Source organism: Podarcis filfolensis (genome assembly GCF_964270895.1).
Source record: "Podarcis filfolensis genome assembly, chromosome: 4".
Classification (NCBI taxonomy): Eukaryota; Metazoa; Chordata; class Lepidosauria; order Squamata; family Lacertidae; genus Podarcis; species Podarcis filfolensis.
The window spans coordinates 44,412,305-44,430,316 of record NC_139607.1 but is presented as its reverse complement, the minus strand read 5'-3'; the positions used below and the strand labels follow the sequence as shown (position 1 = coordinate 44,430,316).

At 39.7% G+C, this 18,012-nt stretch overlaps 1 protein-coding gene across 6 annotated transcripts in view; it reads right to left on the bottom strand.

Annotated features, from left to right (window-relative positions):
* LOC310761971 (uncharacterized protein) overlaps positions 1-18,012 on the bottom strand; it is a 32,063-nt gene that overhangs the window by 11,645 nt on the left and 2,406 nt on the right. For 5 of the 6 annotated variants that reach the window (XM_083612328.1, XM_083612333.1, XM_083612329.1 and 2 more), the window contains exons 2-4: positions 5,662-6,384; positions 5,204-5,322; positions 1,949-2,113 (exon numbers count right to left, since the gene is read on the bottom strand). In XM_083612328.1, the coding sequence (XP_083468454.1) occupies positions 1,949-2,113; positions 5,204-5,322; positions 5,662-6,340 (963 nt within the window). In that variant the 5' untranslated portion in view covers positions 6,341-6,384. The remainder of the gene's footprint in view (positions 1-1,948; positions 2,114-5,203; positions 5,323-5,661; positions 6,385-18,012) is intronic. The other variant, XM_083612332.1, reaches the window with a different exon arrangement.

Here is an 18,012-nt window from a genome sequence, read left to right as displayed (position 1 = left end):
AAAAAAAAATATTTGTATTAGTTTGTTCATTTGAAACATTCCAGTTTCAAAAACTACACTTTTAATTACACGGAAATGGTATAAATATGGCATTCTATTTGTAATTCTGAACAATAATTAATATGTACTTTCCCCATACTTCTGAGTTTTCTTAAACTAATATCTTACAATATATCTATATAAAACCACACATACTTATATCCATCTCTGTGTGTGATATACATATATATATATATATATATATATATATATATATATGAATGATGCAAACAAGTGGAGGCACTAACAATAAATGATTGGATTGATAAAATCTGGGAGTTTGCAACAACAGCAAAATTGGGTAACCTCTAAGAACAAAGGAAATAATATATTTGAATACTGTACAATGCATTTTTTACATTCTTGCTTATAGTATTCCTCATCCTATCAATGAAATAAGTTCTCTATGTTCAATTTTGACGGAGCCTTCTTTATAATTTAGGAAGAAAAAACCTGATCTATTATCTTCTATCTTATATTTTTTATTATTAAGCTTTTATTTTTTCCACAAATTTACTTTGCATACTGGCATTCCCATACTTGTAAAAGTCCTCATTGTTATATTTTGAGAGTTCAAGTATTTATTTGGATAGCTTTTGTTTATTTTTGGTGTGGTATGCTATCTCTTAGATTCATTACTGGATAAAACCTGTGGTTTTTCCATACCCATCCATTAGTTTGTTTCGCTGAGAAAACGTAAAGCTTAGAATTTTTGTCTTTGACTTTTGTTGCTCTGATTACTTTTCTTTTTTTCATTACTGGCTATGCGGTGGCATATAAGTGTTAATACAAAAAGTGATTTCTCTCCTCTATATGTTTTCTTTTTACCCGTCTGTCCTTAAAGTTTCTGTGTGATAAGCTCCTGTAAACTTGTGCTTACAGCCCTGACTAAGAGTCTGCAGCAACTCACTCATTGGACTATTTTTATCTCTTGAGTTCCTGCCATTGCCATCTGTTTAGTGTACAATCAAGATTATCTATTTCGGAAGCATTTCAGTTCACTTGACTTGCCACTCCCCTGTTCAGAAGTCAAATCACACAAGTACACAACCACTTCATTAATCTATTCAATCAATTGTTCTTTAAGTATACTGTATAATATGGAGGGAGGAAGCAAAGGAATGGGGAATTACACAGTTTTTATTTCCCGTGCCCCCACTTCTTTTGGATAGTTTTGCTGGTGAGTTAATTGTAGCTTCACTCCTGCAGCTGTCATATGCCTATTTAAGAACAGAGTATTCTCTATTTGTTTTCGAATTTCGCAGTATGCCAGAACTAAGGATAACAGCAAAGTGAAAGCGTTTCAGTTGATGAAGATGTTGACCTGGTGTGTGTAGAAAAGGAATGGGAAATAAAACTGCTGGTATCAGAATGCTGGTCTACTGTTCTGGTACTCAGGATATTGCCAAGTTGGAAAAGGTCCTGAAAGGGGAGAAAGCGGTGCCATGATAGATGTTTACAAAATTACACGTGGCATGGAAAAAGTGGATAGAGGTCTTTCTCCCGCACTTATACGCTAGAACTCATGGAGATTCAATGAAGCTGGACTCAATGAAGGTTCAGGACAGGTAAAAAAAAGTACCTCTTCACTCAGTGCATAAACAATAGGCCATGAAGCTGGATAGTTTTAAAAGGGGATTAGACAGATAAGTGGCTATAAGTCATGATGGCTATGTTTTGCCTCCACCATAGGAGGCAGTAATGCTTTTGAATACTAGTTGCTGGAAGCCACAGGACGGGAGAGGGTGCTTGTGCTCCAGTCATGTTTGGGGCTTTCCCACAGGCATTCAGATGGCTGCTTTGAGAATAGGATGCTGTACTAGATGGGCCATTGGCCTGATCCAGCAGGCTCTTCTTATGTTCTTACAATGAAAGAAACTTTATCTATATATAGATGCAAATTGTTCACCTTCCCGTAAAGTTTGCCATCATCTGCGTGTGGACTCTGTCCGTTCAACAGTACTTGACGTTTAGCCTGCACAATCTTCATGGGTTGATGAAATTCCTGTTTGTTCTCATCTGGTGATTTCAGCAGAAACCCTGACATTGCAGGAGACCTTCCTTTCTTTGTTGACTAACAAAAAAGAAAAAAAGGAAGTCAAGAAGAAATTTCAAGTGTTTAATTTAATTTGGGCTGTGTAATGAGAACTGTTGCATGGTCCTGTATATTGTGACGTGTGCTGTTTTCCATGTATTAAGAATAAAGCTCTTTTGTTTAAAAAACAAACAAACCTGTGCATTTATACAGTATACAAAGATTGCATTTGTACATTATTATTTTTACTACTACTGAATTGATAGGATACTTTTCAGCTCCTCTGTGGTCCATGTCCATTACAAAACCCCCACAAAGATTATGAAATTATGACAACTCTAAGCCATATCTATGCAACATAAATGGTTCAAAAGAGCAAGTCAGGTGTTCATATACTAGATTCAAACTTCAGAAGTTTAGTCCTGTCTTGAGGCACCCTAAAGACTAAGAACTTCAACCTTGTTATTTCCAACAATCCTTAAAGAAAAACATGTTTTTTTACCATCTGAAATATGAATATTGAATATCTGAAATATATGAATGGTTAAAGCTCCTTGTTGTATAAACAGCACAAAACTGAAGAACAATATACATTTAAACTTAGATGGTACCTTCACTGCTGAGAAAAAGTTTGTGATTAGACATGGTACTTTAAATGAAACACAGCAAGTGGATTGTTAAAACCATAACAAAGGAAACGCTTCTCACTTATATCCATATAAAGCTTGCTTTATACCCCTCAATTTGCTGATATCCATATATACTAATCTTTTGAAGATAAAGAAACTGCAGTGGTTGTAGGGTTCAGTAAAAACTTAGTGAAGATAATAAAAAAATGCAACATAAAAGTATCACTGGGGAAAATTCAGAGTGCTACAATGTAAGTTTGCTCAAAGTGAGAAAAAGAGCAGAGAAATGCAAAATCTTGAAAACACCAAACAGTTATATACATTCAGACAAAAATCCATGAAGTCTGCATTATACAAAGAGCTCCTAAATCTTGCATCGGTGAAACCAGTAAAAAATACTTTGGTTTCTTTAAAAAGAAAAACAACGGTAGTGGCAGATAATCATGATTTGGAAGATTTGGATTTTTCACATAAGCATAAGCATATATTTTGTGCTTCAGACTGAAATGTTTTATCACAGAGAAAGGGTTATTTTAAATATGGTGTTACCATGAAGCATTAGTTTTTGTTTAGTGCTTGATGACGGCTCTATTCATATTTTATAAAAAGAAAACCTTAATTTAACAGCACTTTACCATTTTACCTCTGCCGTTTTGTCTGGTTGGCCGGCTTTCATGATTCCACATCCAGCACCCCCAACAATCCTTGTGTAATGTCACTGCCCTCCATTTACATCAGAAAAGAGCTTTTGTGTTGGGAATCTAACCATCATCAGGCCAGAAGGCAAGGCTATTGTCAAGAGGCACAGCTTGAGCAGCTGCTGCTGCAGCAGCCTAGTTTAGCGTGTCCAATGCAAAGAAAACAATGGAAAAAAGGAGGAAGTACTGGAGCTTGTAGAAAGATGTTCAAACACCTGGAATTTCTTCCTTCTCCCCACTACCATCAGCAGTGCTGCTTTTTGGAAGTTTTACGTTTTAGTGCAGAGACACATATACCATTCAGACTTCAAAAAAATCTTCTGTGACCCTTCCTGTCTGCATGTAATCAAAACTATCACATATAAACAATCATAGTAACATTTACAAATATTTCCCTCATTTTATGCTGTATTTTATGGGTTTCCATGGATTTCTTTTTAAAGACTTGAACGATTTGCAGAAACCTAGAAGGTGGGTATAAATCGACCATATCATGCAGTAGCTGGGGCTGCTAATTATAGGCTGAATACAGCGTCCATTGTCATTAACCAAAACATACTATCCTCACACATTGCTTATTGAACTGTGGTATATGAGATGTATTTGGGCCAGCCAATCTAGAGGCAAACCTATCATTTTCAAATAAAGTACTAGTTCACAATTGATCCTCCCAAATACACATATTAAGAAAAGGAAGTACTGTAAATTCCGGCATATAAGGCGACTTTTTAACCCAAAAAAAGAGGTTAAAAAGTCGGGGGTCGCCTTATATGCAGGATATCCACCCCTCACTGCTGCTGCGGTGGCTCCGAAGCAGCCGCAGCAGCAGGTTCCGCTCCACACCGGGAGAAAGCGGCCTGGCATGGAGCCCGCCCACTGCTGCTTTGGAAGCAGCAACAGGGGCGGGGGGCTGCGCTCCACTCCGGGCTGCTTTCTCCCGGTGCAGAGCCCGCCCCCCGGCTTCTTCAGAAGCAGCAGCAGGGTCGGCGGGCTCTGCTCCACGCTGGGCGGCCTTCTCCTGGCGTGGAGCTGCCCAGAGTATTAGGCAACTGCGCTTATAAGACAAACCCCCAAATTGCAGCTGCCAATTTGGGGGGGGTCGTCTAATACGCCCAGTCACCTAATACGCCGGAATCTACGGTATATTCTATTTTTTTTAATGTCACCTCTCTGGAGTTTTTTTTGGAGGGAGATATTTTTGGTTTTTTCATTTCATATGCCAGGAAATTTATGCCTTCTTTCCCGATTGCCACTGTCAGTTTTTTTATTATGAATGTCTTGCACTACCAAGGTTACAAGGACGAGCCCTTTCCACGTATATATAGTTTGGATACTAATGATTAGTAAAGAAGCTGAACCACCATATCCAAACCTTCAAGTTCCAAGTTTATCCCACGAAGCTGAATGCTGGAATATAACATAGTTAAACTGTCAAATTCACTCCCACAAGAGGTAATGATGACCAACATCGTGAGTTGCTTTAAAAGGGAACAGATGAATGGGTGATAAGGCTGTCAAAGGCTACTTGCCATGATGGCTATGTTTCTTCCTCCACAGTTGGAAGCAATCTGACTCTGAATACCAGTTGCTGGGAATCACCCATGGGGAGAGTGCTCTTGGGACCTCTTTGCAGCATCCCATGGGCATCTGGTTCACCATTTTGAAAACAGGATGCTATGATGGATCTTTGGCATGATTTGGCAGGACTCTTATGTGCTTAGGAGTTAATATGCATGAAGTCCAGAAACATACGTAACATTTGAATTTATATGACACTAAAGAAAATAATTTTTTTTATATACCTTGTGATGATAAGAATTGCCTTCCCAACCATTTGACACGGCGATATTATGTAAGTTCTTTGCTGATGCAGCAGCTGTCCAAAGCTGGTCAGTCAAACTTGAATCTTTTCTATCAGCTGCTGAAAAAGGACACATGAAGAACATTACACGACTGAATTGTTCATTCATTCATTCATTCATTCATTCATTCATTCAAAGAACCTAGTTAATTGTCCTAGTTACCTGAGTTAGGAGCTGGCCTGCTTAAATGTTCTGGGAGCAGACCTGAGTGGAGACTATGGCAGCAAGGTCTGCTCCCTGTCCCCCCCCCTCCCAAGCCAATGTGGATTGGTTCAGAATTCAAATCTGGGTCTGGTGGGACCCCAGAACGCACCATGGCGGCCAGGTGGATGGGTTGTGTGTGAAGGAGCCACCGCGCCGGGTCACAACCACCACCCACCCATGATTGTCCTAGTTACCTGAGTTATGTGCTTGATTAACTTGCATTCCAACATCTGGAAACTTTTCTGTTCTTGGGTGCAGTATATGTTTGCACTGTGAACTATCTGAAGTTTTCTTTGAGTAGTTTGCATCTTTAGGGCTGGGTGATCCATTGTGTATTACGGGAAAGGCTGTCCTGGAATCTGCAGTGTAAGCAGCACCTAAATTATGGTTGAGCATACGAGTACATACTTTGAAAGCAACTTCATCTCCAATTATATCATCCACAACATCTTGGTTATTGTCTGATGAATCTTTATGTCCTCCTTCTGTGTTTTCTAGAGTGGCATCAGAAAAATGTGCCAGTGTGCTCTCTGATTGACTAGATCTCAAAATTTTCCATTCAAGAGGTAGGAGAGAATGGGAAGAAGTTAAAGATAATATGCTATCAGCAGAGCCTCCTAACCTATACCGTGAGCGTCTCAAGGATTCTTCCTCCTGGCTAGGTAAACCCCGTGGATCCCAATCTGTTATCAGCACAAGTGGCTCTTTCATTACTGGTTCTTTTTCAGTGTCAGTGTGAATGTTCTCCCTCGCAGTAGCTTCATCTTCAGCATCGCTGATAGTTCCCGGAGAAGCCAACCAATCATCTGTCCCTAGATGAGCTCCCGTCACAAGATCAGAGTTTTCTGTGGTTGCGTTTGCTGTTGCCTCCATTGTAACCGTCAGATCCCATCAACTCTGATGGCTCTTTGCGAACCCTAACAAGAAAGAGTAACAACGAACAAAACAAACCCACAGACATTAAAAGATACAAAACGTATTTCAGACATACTGCGCATCTTGCAAAAGTGGGGAAATGCTATGGCATTTTTATGCTTGTGTAGTATTAAACAATATACGGAAAAATGTAAGGGAAATATATTTCACTCTTCCTGATTAATTCCATTAATGTGCTGCTGTAGAGATTGTAAAACTCCTTCTCAAAATAGTTTTCTTCCTCTTTAGTCTTAGGAGGGTGCCTTTAATCTGTTAATCTCCCATTGGATATTTATGTCCTTCTCAAGCTGATGTTTTATTTAAATAAATAAATAAATAAATAAATAAATAAATAAATAAATAAATATATAAAATTAATGTTGAATCCCAATTCTGTCTTCTGTGGCATTAGCTACTCCTCCCAGGTTGGAGTCATCTGCAAATTTGATGAGCATCTCAATTTGTTTGTCCAAGTCATTTATAAAGCTGTTGAACAATGATGGGCCCAGGAGAGAACCCCACAGCACCCCACTCGTCACTTTCATTGGGTTTTTCCATTTCTATGCTTATGTTTCATGTGAATATTAAACCGTACATCATCACTGTAGCCGTGGGACAGCATCTGCCCTGAAAGTATGGCAGAAGCTACTGAATCAGCTAGAAACTGCTATTTTTGCTATCTGCTGACAAAGGCTGGGGCATGATGCCCCATGGAATGAATGCAGACATCAAGGACGCTGCTGCTGCTGCTGCTGCTGCCGCCAGAGGTTAGCCCTTCCTTCAAAATGCAAGTAAATGTCACAACCAGGGAACTGCTTAGTGGCTTGGTGAGCAAGTCTTATTTTTAAGGTTATAATTAGGTAGTATCTGAAAACACATTAGCTGTCATTAAATGTAGCTATCTCAACTTAATAAGACAGTGTAAATTAACTGAGAGTGGTAATATTAAAACATATTTAGTAAGACTTAACTGTTAATGATTTGTGTCTATGCAATTATTTCTTAATATACATTAAGAGCATTTTTTTATGAGCATGCAGTAACAGTTCATGCTCATTTTAAAGTGCGTTTGGGAATGCTACTGTAAATTAAAAGAGTTAATGAAGCTTAGTATTATGGACAGCAAAGACACATCCAGTTGGAGTGCATACTTTTCTGTGGTGAAATATTGAAGTTTAATATTTAATATCCCATAGAGTATTATCTCAGCATTAGAACACTTATTCCATGCTGTGTTTTCAACACAGAGGTTAACTGTGTGAAACAAAATAATAACTAAATATTCATTTTTTAATTGGAGGTTATAACTAGAACAAGGGCTATGCCAGAAAAGCTGTGGCTTTCACATTGTTTTCGTTTAGCCGTTTAGTCATGTCCGACTCTTCATGACCCCATGGACCAGAGCACGCCAGGCACTCCTGTCTTCCACTGCCTCCCACAGTTTGGTCAAACTCATGTTAGTAGCTTCGAGAACACTGTCCAATCATCCGGTCCTCTTTCGTCCCCTTCCCCTTGCGCCCTCAATCTTTCCAAATCTTTAATAGGCAACTTTTAATGGCTATTTAGGTTGGTTGTTATCACCCTACTACCTTACCCAATATGGGATATTCACTTATGAATGGGAATAAATGTTGTTCATCTTGCGTTTATCTCCTCAATTATTTAATCGGAATACTTATTATGGGTTCAGTACAGACCCATTGAAATTAATGAACATGACTAAGTTAATTAATTAAGTTCTGTAACTGAACCCTACCCTATGAAATAAAAGCCCAACCTAAGAACTAGCTTCCAGTTTTATTTTGTGTAGAATAATATTTATATATAGTGAATTAATTGAAGATGCAAAAGAATGAAAAATATTTGTTCTACATGTCATATAGCTTTCGTACTGCGGATCTGCAGAATTGTGTTTTAAAGCCCATTTCTAATTTTACACTGTCTCAATGCATTAAAATGCTTGTAGCAGTTATTGCCAATTTAAAAGTTGAGAGCACAGTGTTTCCCAATGGAATGAATGTTAGGGGAGAGGGGTTCTTACCCAGAGGATCAGGAAAGTTATACCAGTGTTCTAGCATCTGGGTTTCAAGTAGCAAAAACGACAGCTCAGAGATTTAATGGTGTATAGCAGCATGGGCTCTCCTCTCACAAGCAACAACCTATGTTATCAGATACAACAATGCTTGCAAGCTAGTTGACTTGCCATTAATTATGGTGGGTTTGAGATTATAGGTACAAGAAGAGATATAGCCCAGGTGTGCAAGTATCAGTCCCCTCTCCCCACAACAATTTTGAGGACATAATTATACTAGTCATTCCCCCCTTTCCTGTGAACCATGGGACTTGTAGTTCTGTGAGGGCCTTTAAAAAGAATTATCAGCATCTCACCACAATTCTCTGTATGACTTGGCGGGGAAGTTGTGATTATTACATTTGTATTGACTGTCATAACAGTGGAGCCTTACACAGATCAGATAGCTTTGGAACTGAGTCAGAGCTGTATGGTCACAGCAATAATCTTGGATGTGTTTTTCCCCCCTCAGTGCTCCTGATCTTTGCTTCTGACTCTTCCGCAGAGGAATGTACATACTGATGGCAAGCTGTTTATGAGAAAGGAAACACTGCATATCTTTTTAAGATTGTTGCTCTCTGTGGATCAGGTTGTGCTTGTAAGGTTTGTTTGTTTCTCTTGCATTCATATCCTGCCTTTCACAAGAACATAAGAAGAGGCCTTCTGGATCGTGCCAAAGGACCACCTAGCTCCATATTCCCAGTGCATCCAACATATAGGAAGCCCACAAGCAGGACCTGACTGCAACTCCAATCTCCCCACTTGTGATTTCCAGCAACTGATATTCTGAGGCATACTGCCTCCAGCAGTAGGAGGAGGAGATAGCTAGTAACCATTGATCAAACACAGGTAGAACACAGTCATCATAGCTAACAACCATTGCACATGAATGCCCATGATCCTCTTTCAAAGCCGACACTGTTAGTGGCCATGACTACATCTTGTGGAAGCAAATTCCATACTTTAACTATGTCCTGTGTGAAGAAGTCTCTATCATGCACTGCTTGCCTTTTTCCTAAAGGAAAAAGCCCAAATTTTGTAACATTTTCTCAAAGGGTAGATGCTCCGATCCCTTGATCATTTCGGTTGCCCATTTCTGAAACCTTTCCATTTCTACATTTTTTTTTTTGTGACGAGGTGACCAGACGTGTACCCAGTATTCAAAATGTAAGAGCATTATAATATTGGCAGTTTTATTTTCAATCCCTTTATCTGTAGTCCCGACCCAACCCTGCTTAGCTCCAGCAAAGCAGTAACCTCAGCTGTCTTCAGATCATACCCTTCGAGCACACAAACAAAACCTTGTGCAGACACACCATATGCATGTGAAAGGCATGGACTCCTTTGAGGTTCAAGAAAAGCCATAAACAGGAAGGTGTCGCAAAGCTTGTGGTAATCAAATTTATTACTTTCCTCAGCAGGGAAATTATACTGGATCCATGGTGATAGATGATTTTCCCTTTAAAGAGAGACTAAATACTTGTAGCGGGAAAGCAGAAACCACTTGGGGCAGGCATCAAGCCTGTCCGGAATAATGTCAATCAGGACAAAGATGCTGATCTATCAGCCTTGTATTCCTAGTAATCTGTTATAAGGCAGTGGGGAAATGGATAATTTCCAGCTTTGAAGAAGTAGTAACTCAACAGTTTTTTTCTGTTTACAGTGCATTTCTTAGCAACATAAGGCTACCGATGCATTATCCTTGCCCCAACCAACTTCTGAAGCATTTTGACTCAAATAGGGACATCTATCTATATAGTTAGCTATTTATATTCATATCCCAAGCCGGGGTAACAACAGGATTAAAACAACCAACAATAAAGGAAATATTTAAATCAGGCAGGCCTGAGAACAGGCATTCAAAATGAATGTGGTATACCAAAGAAAATGCACTCAAGACAGCCAATCCTACCTTAGAACAAATAAACAAAAACCCTGAGGTTGAGTATTTCATACAGTGGCCTCTTCATCAGCTACAGAAAATGTAGTCCAAATTACTCTCCAAAGGGAGATCATAATAAAGAAACAGGAGGCTGCCATTAAAGACCAGTTTTGAAGTTTGCACGCACCAGTGGAAGAGGAATAGATTAAAATAGTTACATTTTAGAGGGCACCAAAGTTTATATTTGGGACTATGATTTGAAGTGGATATGAAGGAAAAGTTGAAGTATAATCTGGGTATGACTGGTAGAAGATTAACCCCACTGACTTGTCACTTGTAAGGCTCTTTGGGGTGTGTTGGTGTGGGTGGGTTTATATATACCATATTGGCCCGAATATAAGCTGCACCTGAATATAAGCCACCTCCCTTCCTTGCTGCTTCTGGCTGCATACTGGGTGGGGGGCGCTGTGTTGCTGGGGGGCCTTTCCCCTTCCTCGCTCTCTCCCTTCCCTTGGGGGAAAGGACGGGGGACATGCTTATTTTCCTTCCTCAGTCTTTGAAACATAACATATGATTGCCACAGCTAGTGCACACAACATCAGTTGTACACACAGCAAATTAATCATGTAGAAAGATGTCATGGATAAATTGCGACACACAAAACCCTTTCACTATACTCTGAAGTATCACGTTTTCTGTATTTTGCATAGAATTTACCAGAAATGCAGAGAGTCTTGAACCTCAGAGAATGGCCATTCAACACAGCTATTTAATCTTTATTGCAGTGAAATGTCTCAATTGCAGCAGATGTTGACGAGGCCATCTGGAAGTAGTAGTGACAGGACAAATAAGTAAAATGCAGTTCTTTTTTTTTTTTACTGCTCCCCGAAGAGGCTTAACTAAAATGTCCTTTTAATTTAAAAGCATCTGGAGCTATTTATCACAAACAGTTTAACAATGCTACTGGCTGTTATGGGAAAATACAGAACAAAATTGACTACAGAAGGTTGCAGAGCTCACTGCGGGAAATGAAGAATGTATGTTAATTGTGGTTTCTGATTCTTTGTTATACTCATAAGCATGCTTTAAATCGAATGTCTAAGGAGCGGTTTCTCAAACAGGGCTACCAGTGCACTGTCCCACCAAAATCTGTCCCCCAAAATTCCCTTTAAAGACCATAAATCTATACCTTGTAAGTGGCTATGCAGAGAGGTGATTGCCTAGCTCACTGCAAAGACAGAAACAATTCCAAGGGGAAATTGCCTTTCTGCGCAGCCAGTCACAAAGCACTGCTATGCAAGCAGGTCTCCACCTCTTGTCTCCAGGTTGGGACACATTTTACCAGGGCTGCTAGATCCTCAGTTTGGCCAGATTTCTATCTTCCTCTTGGATGGCAGCACTACCCAATCAGGACACACAATTAGCATATCAAGACATGTCAGATTAACAAAGGTGTCAGGGTGGACCTACAGCAGCCCCCCCAGAGCCAGTCACAAGAATTATGCTTTTGCTGTTCTGAGCCTGTGCACTGGTAATTGCTTCTTTGTAGGCTGCAGAAACATGTTTTGAGAGCCAACAAGGCAAGAATCTTTTCAGTGTTTACAATCTGTGAAATCTGTTATCCTGTAAACTGTCCTGAGACCTGTGGGTATAGGGCCGTATACAAATTAAATTTAATAATAATAATAACAATAATGATAACAATAATACAACCTGCAGTAGCAGCCCTATTATTTTTTTTACTAGTATGTGGTTACAATTTAGTTTGGCTGTTGAAAATGTAGTGCGCTTTTCATATTGACTTATAGAATGAAGCATTTTCATAGGCTTTGAGGGCAGCAGACTCCAAAATTTCCATTCTTGGGTAAGGTATATGTTGAGTATCTGCTTCTCCCGCAGCTCTTAAAAGCGTAGGTGTATGTAGAAAAAGAGGGAGCAAGGTCTACTGTCTCTGATACTGTAAGCATAGATATCCATGTTATATAAATGTTGGATGATCATTAATATTATCATCACCCCAGAATTTACCAGATGCTTATTGTAAACAGTGATGTCAGAGGGAAACGAAATGCAGAAATGTAACTCTCCCCCCTCCCGCCTTCAACAAACAGGTACAGATAAATTTACTGAGCCTACTCAGAAGTAACCTCCATTGAGTTCAATAAGGCTTACTACCCTCAGATAAGAGAGTAGAAGGCTGCAGTCTTTGTTCATTTTGTGAAATAGTGCATATGATTTCTGACTAATTTCTAAGGAAAGATATTACCATCCACTGTTGAGTAAAACTTCTACATGCTAGGATTATTCTTCAATAGAAATCACTAGGCCCAACAGAGACCAGCTGTCACTGATAAGTATAAACTACCACAGGAACTAATAAGCACCCACTGGAAAAAAAACCTTCTGTACATATCAGGAAAGGGAAGTTTGCATGCTTGCACTTTGTGTACAAAAGTGACCACAATACCCACCATAGCTGTCAACTTACAGATTTGAAAATAAGGGACCAGCAGCCTTGAAAATAAGGGACTAGCAACCAAAATAAGGGACCTGCAGCCTCTCCTGTTCCAGGCACTCCAGTCTTCCTGTCCTCCTGCAGTCTGGTCAAACTCATGCTGGGTAGCTTCGAGAACACTGTCCAACCAACTTTGTAACCAGAGGTTCAGCTGAATAGAATCTGAATCACATGCACCACAAGGCCTATGCAGCCTCAACTTAAGATGGCTCCCCGGCCTGGCTTTGCACTGCAAAGTTTGCAGCAGCACGTGCACCAAAATGGCGTCCAGCATTCAAAAAACCCCTCAGCTTGCATTAACTAGCCACACACAAGGCATGCAAGCTCCACCCCCCAGTCGTTCTTAGACTTCTTATTGGGTGAGCAACACAGCCAAGCAACACAGTTGGAACCTCCCTCCTCCCTGGCCGGCAGGGAGGGAGGGAGGGAGAGGAGCTGCTTCCTTTGAAATTTAAGGGATATCATTTAAGGGACATTTAAGGGACATCCATCAATAAGGGACAGCAGCGGGACATGGCGCTGGAATAAGGGACTGTCCCTTCAAATAAGGGACACTTGACAGCTATGATACCCACCCATGGTTTTCAACAGCTGTGGGAAAACTTTGGCCCATGGATCTAATTATGCCCACCAGGGCTCAGTGTTTGGCCCACCAAGGCACTGTGGGCAAACTACACTCACTTTTCCTGGGCCCAGTGTCATATATAATGTCAGGTGAATGTAACTTCAAGCTGTGGGTAAAGGAAGAGAATCAGGAGGGCAGTCACAGTGTGCTTGCATTCTTCATTCTCAGCCAAAAGTCAGTGCTTTTTCCATTTTGTGCCTTTTTCTGCCCAAGAGAATGAAAAAGGCAATTTTCAACTTATACCTACTGCAAGGTTACTTATATTGCACATGTTTTAAATTCATTCCGGGCAGGTATCAAATCACACAATTCTAGATGAGCTAAAGGTTAACTATGGTTCTAGCCTACAGTTTGCAACTGTCATGCTAATTATTTTGTTAGTAGTTAGCTCTCTGTTAGCCACATTAGAAACTCTGCTTTCATACATTGGAGAGTACGATACTGGAGAGTCTGTTCCCTTTTTTGGATATTAAAGACTTATGAAAGGGTCTTCTCAGTTTTGGGGAATTAAAAATGTTCTGAATATTCAAGCTCATTGGTCCAAATTCTGCATAATTTTTAAAATAGTGTTTTTAAAAGCAAGATTTAAATTTGAGGGCGGAGCTATGGTACACTGCAATTCTATATACAGTGGTACCTCTGGATGCGAACGGGATCCGTTCCGGAGCCCCGTTCACATCCTGAGCAGAACGCAACCCACATCTGCACGTGCGCGGGTCACGATTCACCGCTTCTGCGCATGACGTCATTTTGAGTGCATGCGCGAGTGGTAAAACCTGGAAGCGACCCGTTCCGTTACTTCTGGGTCGCCTTGGAACGCAACCTGAAAACACTCAACCTGAAGCGACTTTAACCCGAGGTATGACTGTATATGTAAGAAAGTCCATTAAACTCCAAGAGACTTATCTGTGAGTAGAAGGCATCTATAGGATTCAACTGTATGCTTTCAGAACATGAATGAGAGAAGGAAAATTTAAAAGCTTCCTCAGATATAAATTAACACAGTGAAAGCCCTTAACGAGAGGTTTGTAAAGAAAAAGAACAATGATATAAAATGTGTTTTTTTCTCCCTGCAAAATGAAACTTTCTGGAGAATTGGGATCTTGTTATGACCAGGAGAAGGAATTTGGGTATATTTATTATTCACATCATCTAAAAGCAGCAGATATGCAATATACATATTGAGAATTAACCTTCTTTCCATTCTTACTGACAAAGACTTCTGTGTAATCTGAAAGGTTGCACCTGCAGAAGCTGGTTGTAACACAATGCTCATCTATCTGCAGTGATGTATGACACAAGAGAAGAATAAGGAAAAAAACACATAAAATGAAGTCAGGAGGTGACAAAACTGTAACAGAACCAAAGGCCTGAGGGATAAATATGTTTTGAAGTGAAAAAAAGGAAGTGAAGGTTAATTAAACAATATCTGACAGCTCAATTTCATATGCCACACATATTGAACAATGCAATGGATCAGGTAATTCTCAGTATGCCCATAGGCTTGCCATATGTTCAGTAAATTATTCAAGTCATCAATTAATATTTACACACTGAAACCTTCTCCAACAAAGCAGCACACATATTGGAGAAGAATTCACCAAGAAAAAAGATAAATCTGGATTTAGGGGCCTGGGTTTTACTTTGGCATATATTTCAGAATTCTGAGGCAAACAAAGGCATTATCCCTAGTTACAGTACCTAAGGCAGCTGCCTACACATATTCATATTTCTTTTTATGCTTTATTCTGTGGAGATATGAATGCGAGTGGATTATAGATTTGCTTAATGAAAGTTTAAAAATAGAACTTATTTAACAGGATATGAAAAATGTACTGAGCTGGAAGATGTTCACTTTCCAGAAACCACTATATAGTGTACAGATATATCCACTCTGTACATAAGAGGGAGAAATTAGATGATTGTTGCTAAGCAATTTGAAGCGCTTTTCCTTTAAACAGTGCACAGAATTTTCATTCCATTGGAATAGTTATACAGGAGGTTACCTGAATGTTTATTTTCTTCCTTTTGCTTTCATTTCCCCCAATATAAACATTTTTAAAAGCAATTTTAGTTCTCCAATGAGCAGTTTGTGGTCCCTTTGCATAGAGCATTTGACCATCAACTTGACAGCTATAGAATTATTTTGCTGTCTCTCCCATTATTGATTTAAAGCCTCCCAGCATTTAAAGCCTCTGAAACATTTATTACCTCTGAAACCTTTCTTAAAATCAAAATCTCATCTAGTTTTTCAAGTATATCCACATATTGCTTCAGATATTGAAGCAGATATTAGAATCTGAACATGCAATGCCTTAGATTGCAGGTGGAGGCTGAAGCTTGCATGCAAGGATTTCCAAGCATTTTTGGTTGAACACACTTAGAAACCTCCCCGTGACTGGAATTCCTGATAAGGCAGAGCTCTGGCCATGAGTAGCTTTATAACAAAACAGACCTCTGCAGACATCTAAAAGAGAAGCATACCTAGGGAGGTTGGAGGTGCGGCTTGTGTGTGCAGCACTGTCCAAAGTTTAAAAAGTCATATTGATTATTTAGTGACCTGGATTTCAGGCTGTTTATTTATATTATTGCAGCTGAAAAGGCTTCTAAATTAGTGTGGTAGCAGTAATGTTTAATTATTCAAAACTGTGTAGGAGGTCTTTCTCAGACTTCTTAATAACAAGCAAACATCATCCCACAGAAATAAAATACTGGGGGACGGGGGGGGGCAGGTAAGCATCACCTTGCATGCATGCACCACATGACACAGTGCATGCACACCATTTGAATGGCAATGCCTATCAAATTTGTGAGGCCCTGGCCTCCTCAAATATTTCGGGGGGGGGGGGGGCTGAAGGGACCTTGACCCCTGGGAGTTGGCACCTATGCATAGAAAGGAATGCTGAAAATCCCATTTACTGTAATATGCTTTGGCATCAACACCCATACAGAAGGTTTTACTGGAAGAGTTCAATTGGTGCTAGTGGATTATTACTGTGGGCTAATCAGGGCTAAGAATAGTAATAAGCTCATCAGAATTGTCTCTCACCAGTAGTTTGCCACATTATTTGGTACTGGCTTGGGACTGCTTTCCTTAATCACTTTTCGTAATTCCCATATTGAATTTTAAATTCACATCGCAATTTGACAGAAACTGATAAAGAAGCTTACTGTAAATCTAGTCAGAAGCCATACAAACTTGTTAAGACATCATAAATCATGGACAAATATGACATTCAATATATTTTGAAATCCAGGGTGTGATGAAATCAGAATCAAGGCACAGCTTTACAGGCGTCAATGGCTGAGTGAATACTTCCCTGGGAAGTCAACATGTATTTTTGTGTTTTTATATTGTAAACCATCCTGTGATACTCAGATGGAGGGCAGTATAGAAATTAATTAATTAATTAACAAACAAAACTCACATTGATTATAATGGCACTGGATAGCAGAGGGCAATTAGGAAGGTATGGGTTATTTGTAGAATTCTTTATGTATTTAAGAGAATAAAAATGGCTTTCTGAAATTTCCTTCCAAAATCTATTTTGGAGAATCAAAATAAGAGGGAAAAGACTATTTCTTAGCTTTATACACAAACACAAACACCCACACAACCAATAAATGTCAGCCAGCAATGTCATTCCCAAACTGTGAACAGATGTCTATATATACTTTTTAAAGTTTCACTCTATTTTGTTCAGACAGAAGAATAATCCAGTGGGATCAGACTAGACGCCCGTTCAGCCTAGCATTGTCTTCCTAAAATGACCAACCAGACACTTATGAGAAGCCCACCAGCAGCACATACGTACAATAGCACTCGCCTGCTGGTGTTCCTCAGTAACTGGTATTTTAGAGGCATACTGCTTTTGATACCAGATGCAGTATATAGTCCATGAATTTGTCTAATCCCCTGTTCAAATATATAAAAGGATGTCACATAGAGGAGGGAGAAAGGTTGTTTTCTGCTGCTCCAGAGAAGCGGACACGGAGCAATGGATCCAAACTACAAGAAAGAAGATTCCACCTAAACATTAGGAAGAACTTCCTGACAGTAAGAGCTGTTCGACAGTGGAATTTGCTGCCAAGGAGTGTGGTGGAGTCTCCTTCTTTGGAGGTCTTTAAGCAGAGGCTTGACAACCATATGTCAGGAGTGCTCTGATGGTGTTTCCTGCTTGGCAGGGGGTTGGACTCGATGGCCCTTGTGGTCTCTTCCAACTCTATGATTCTATGAATCTATGTTAAAGTCATCCTAGTTGGTGGCATCGCTATGTCCATAGCTTAATTACGTGCTATGCAATATGTACTTCCTTGGGTCTTGTCCTGAATCTTCCAGCATCTGGAACCATTGGATAATATCAGATTCTATAATTATGCGAATGGATTTCCAGATGGTGCCTGATTTTATACATTGCTTTAATATTTTCTAATCTAAAAAGCCCAAACTTTGTAACCATTCTGCAAAGAGGAGCTGCTCTTTGCTCCATCCGGCCCCTTAATCATTTTAGTTACATGTTTGTGCAGAAGCATGGGG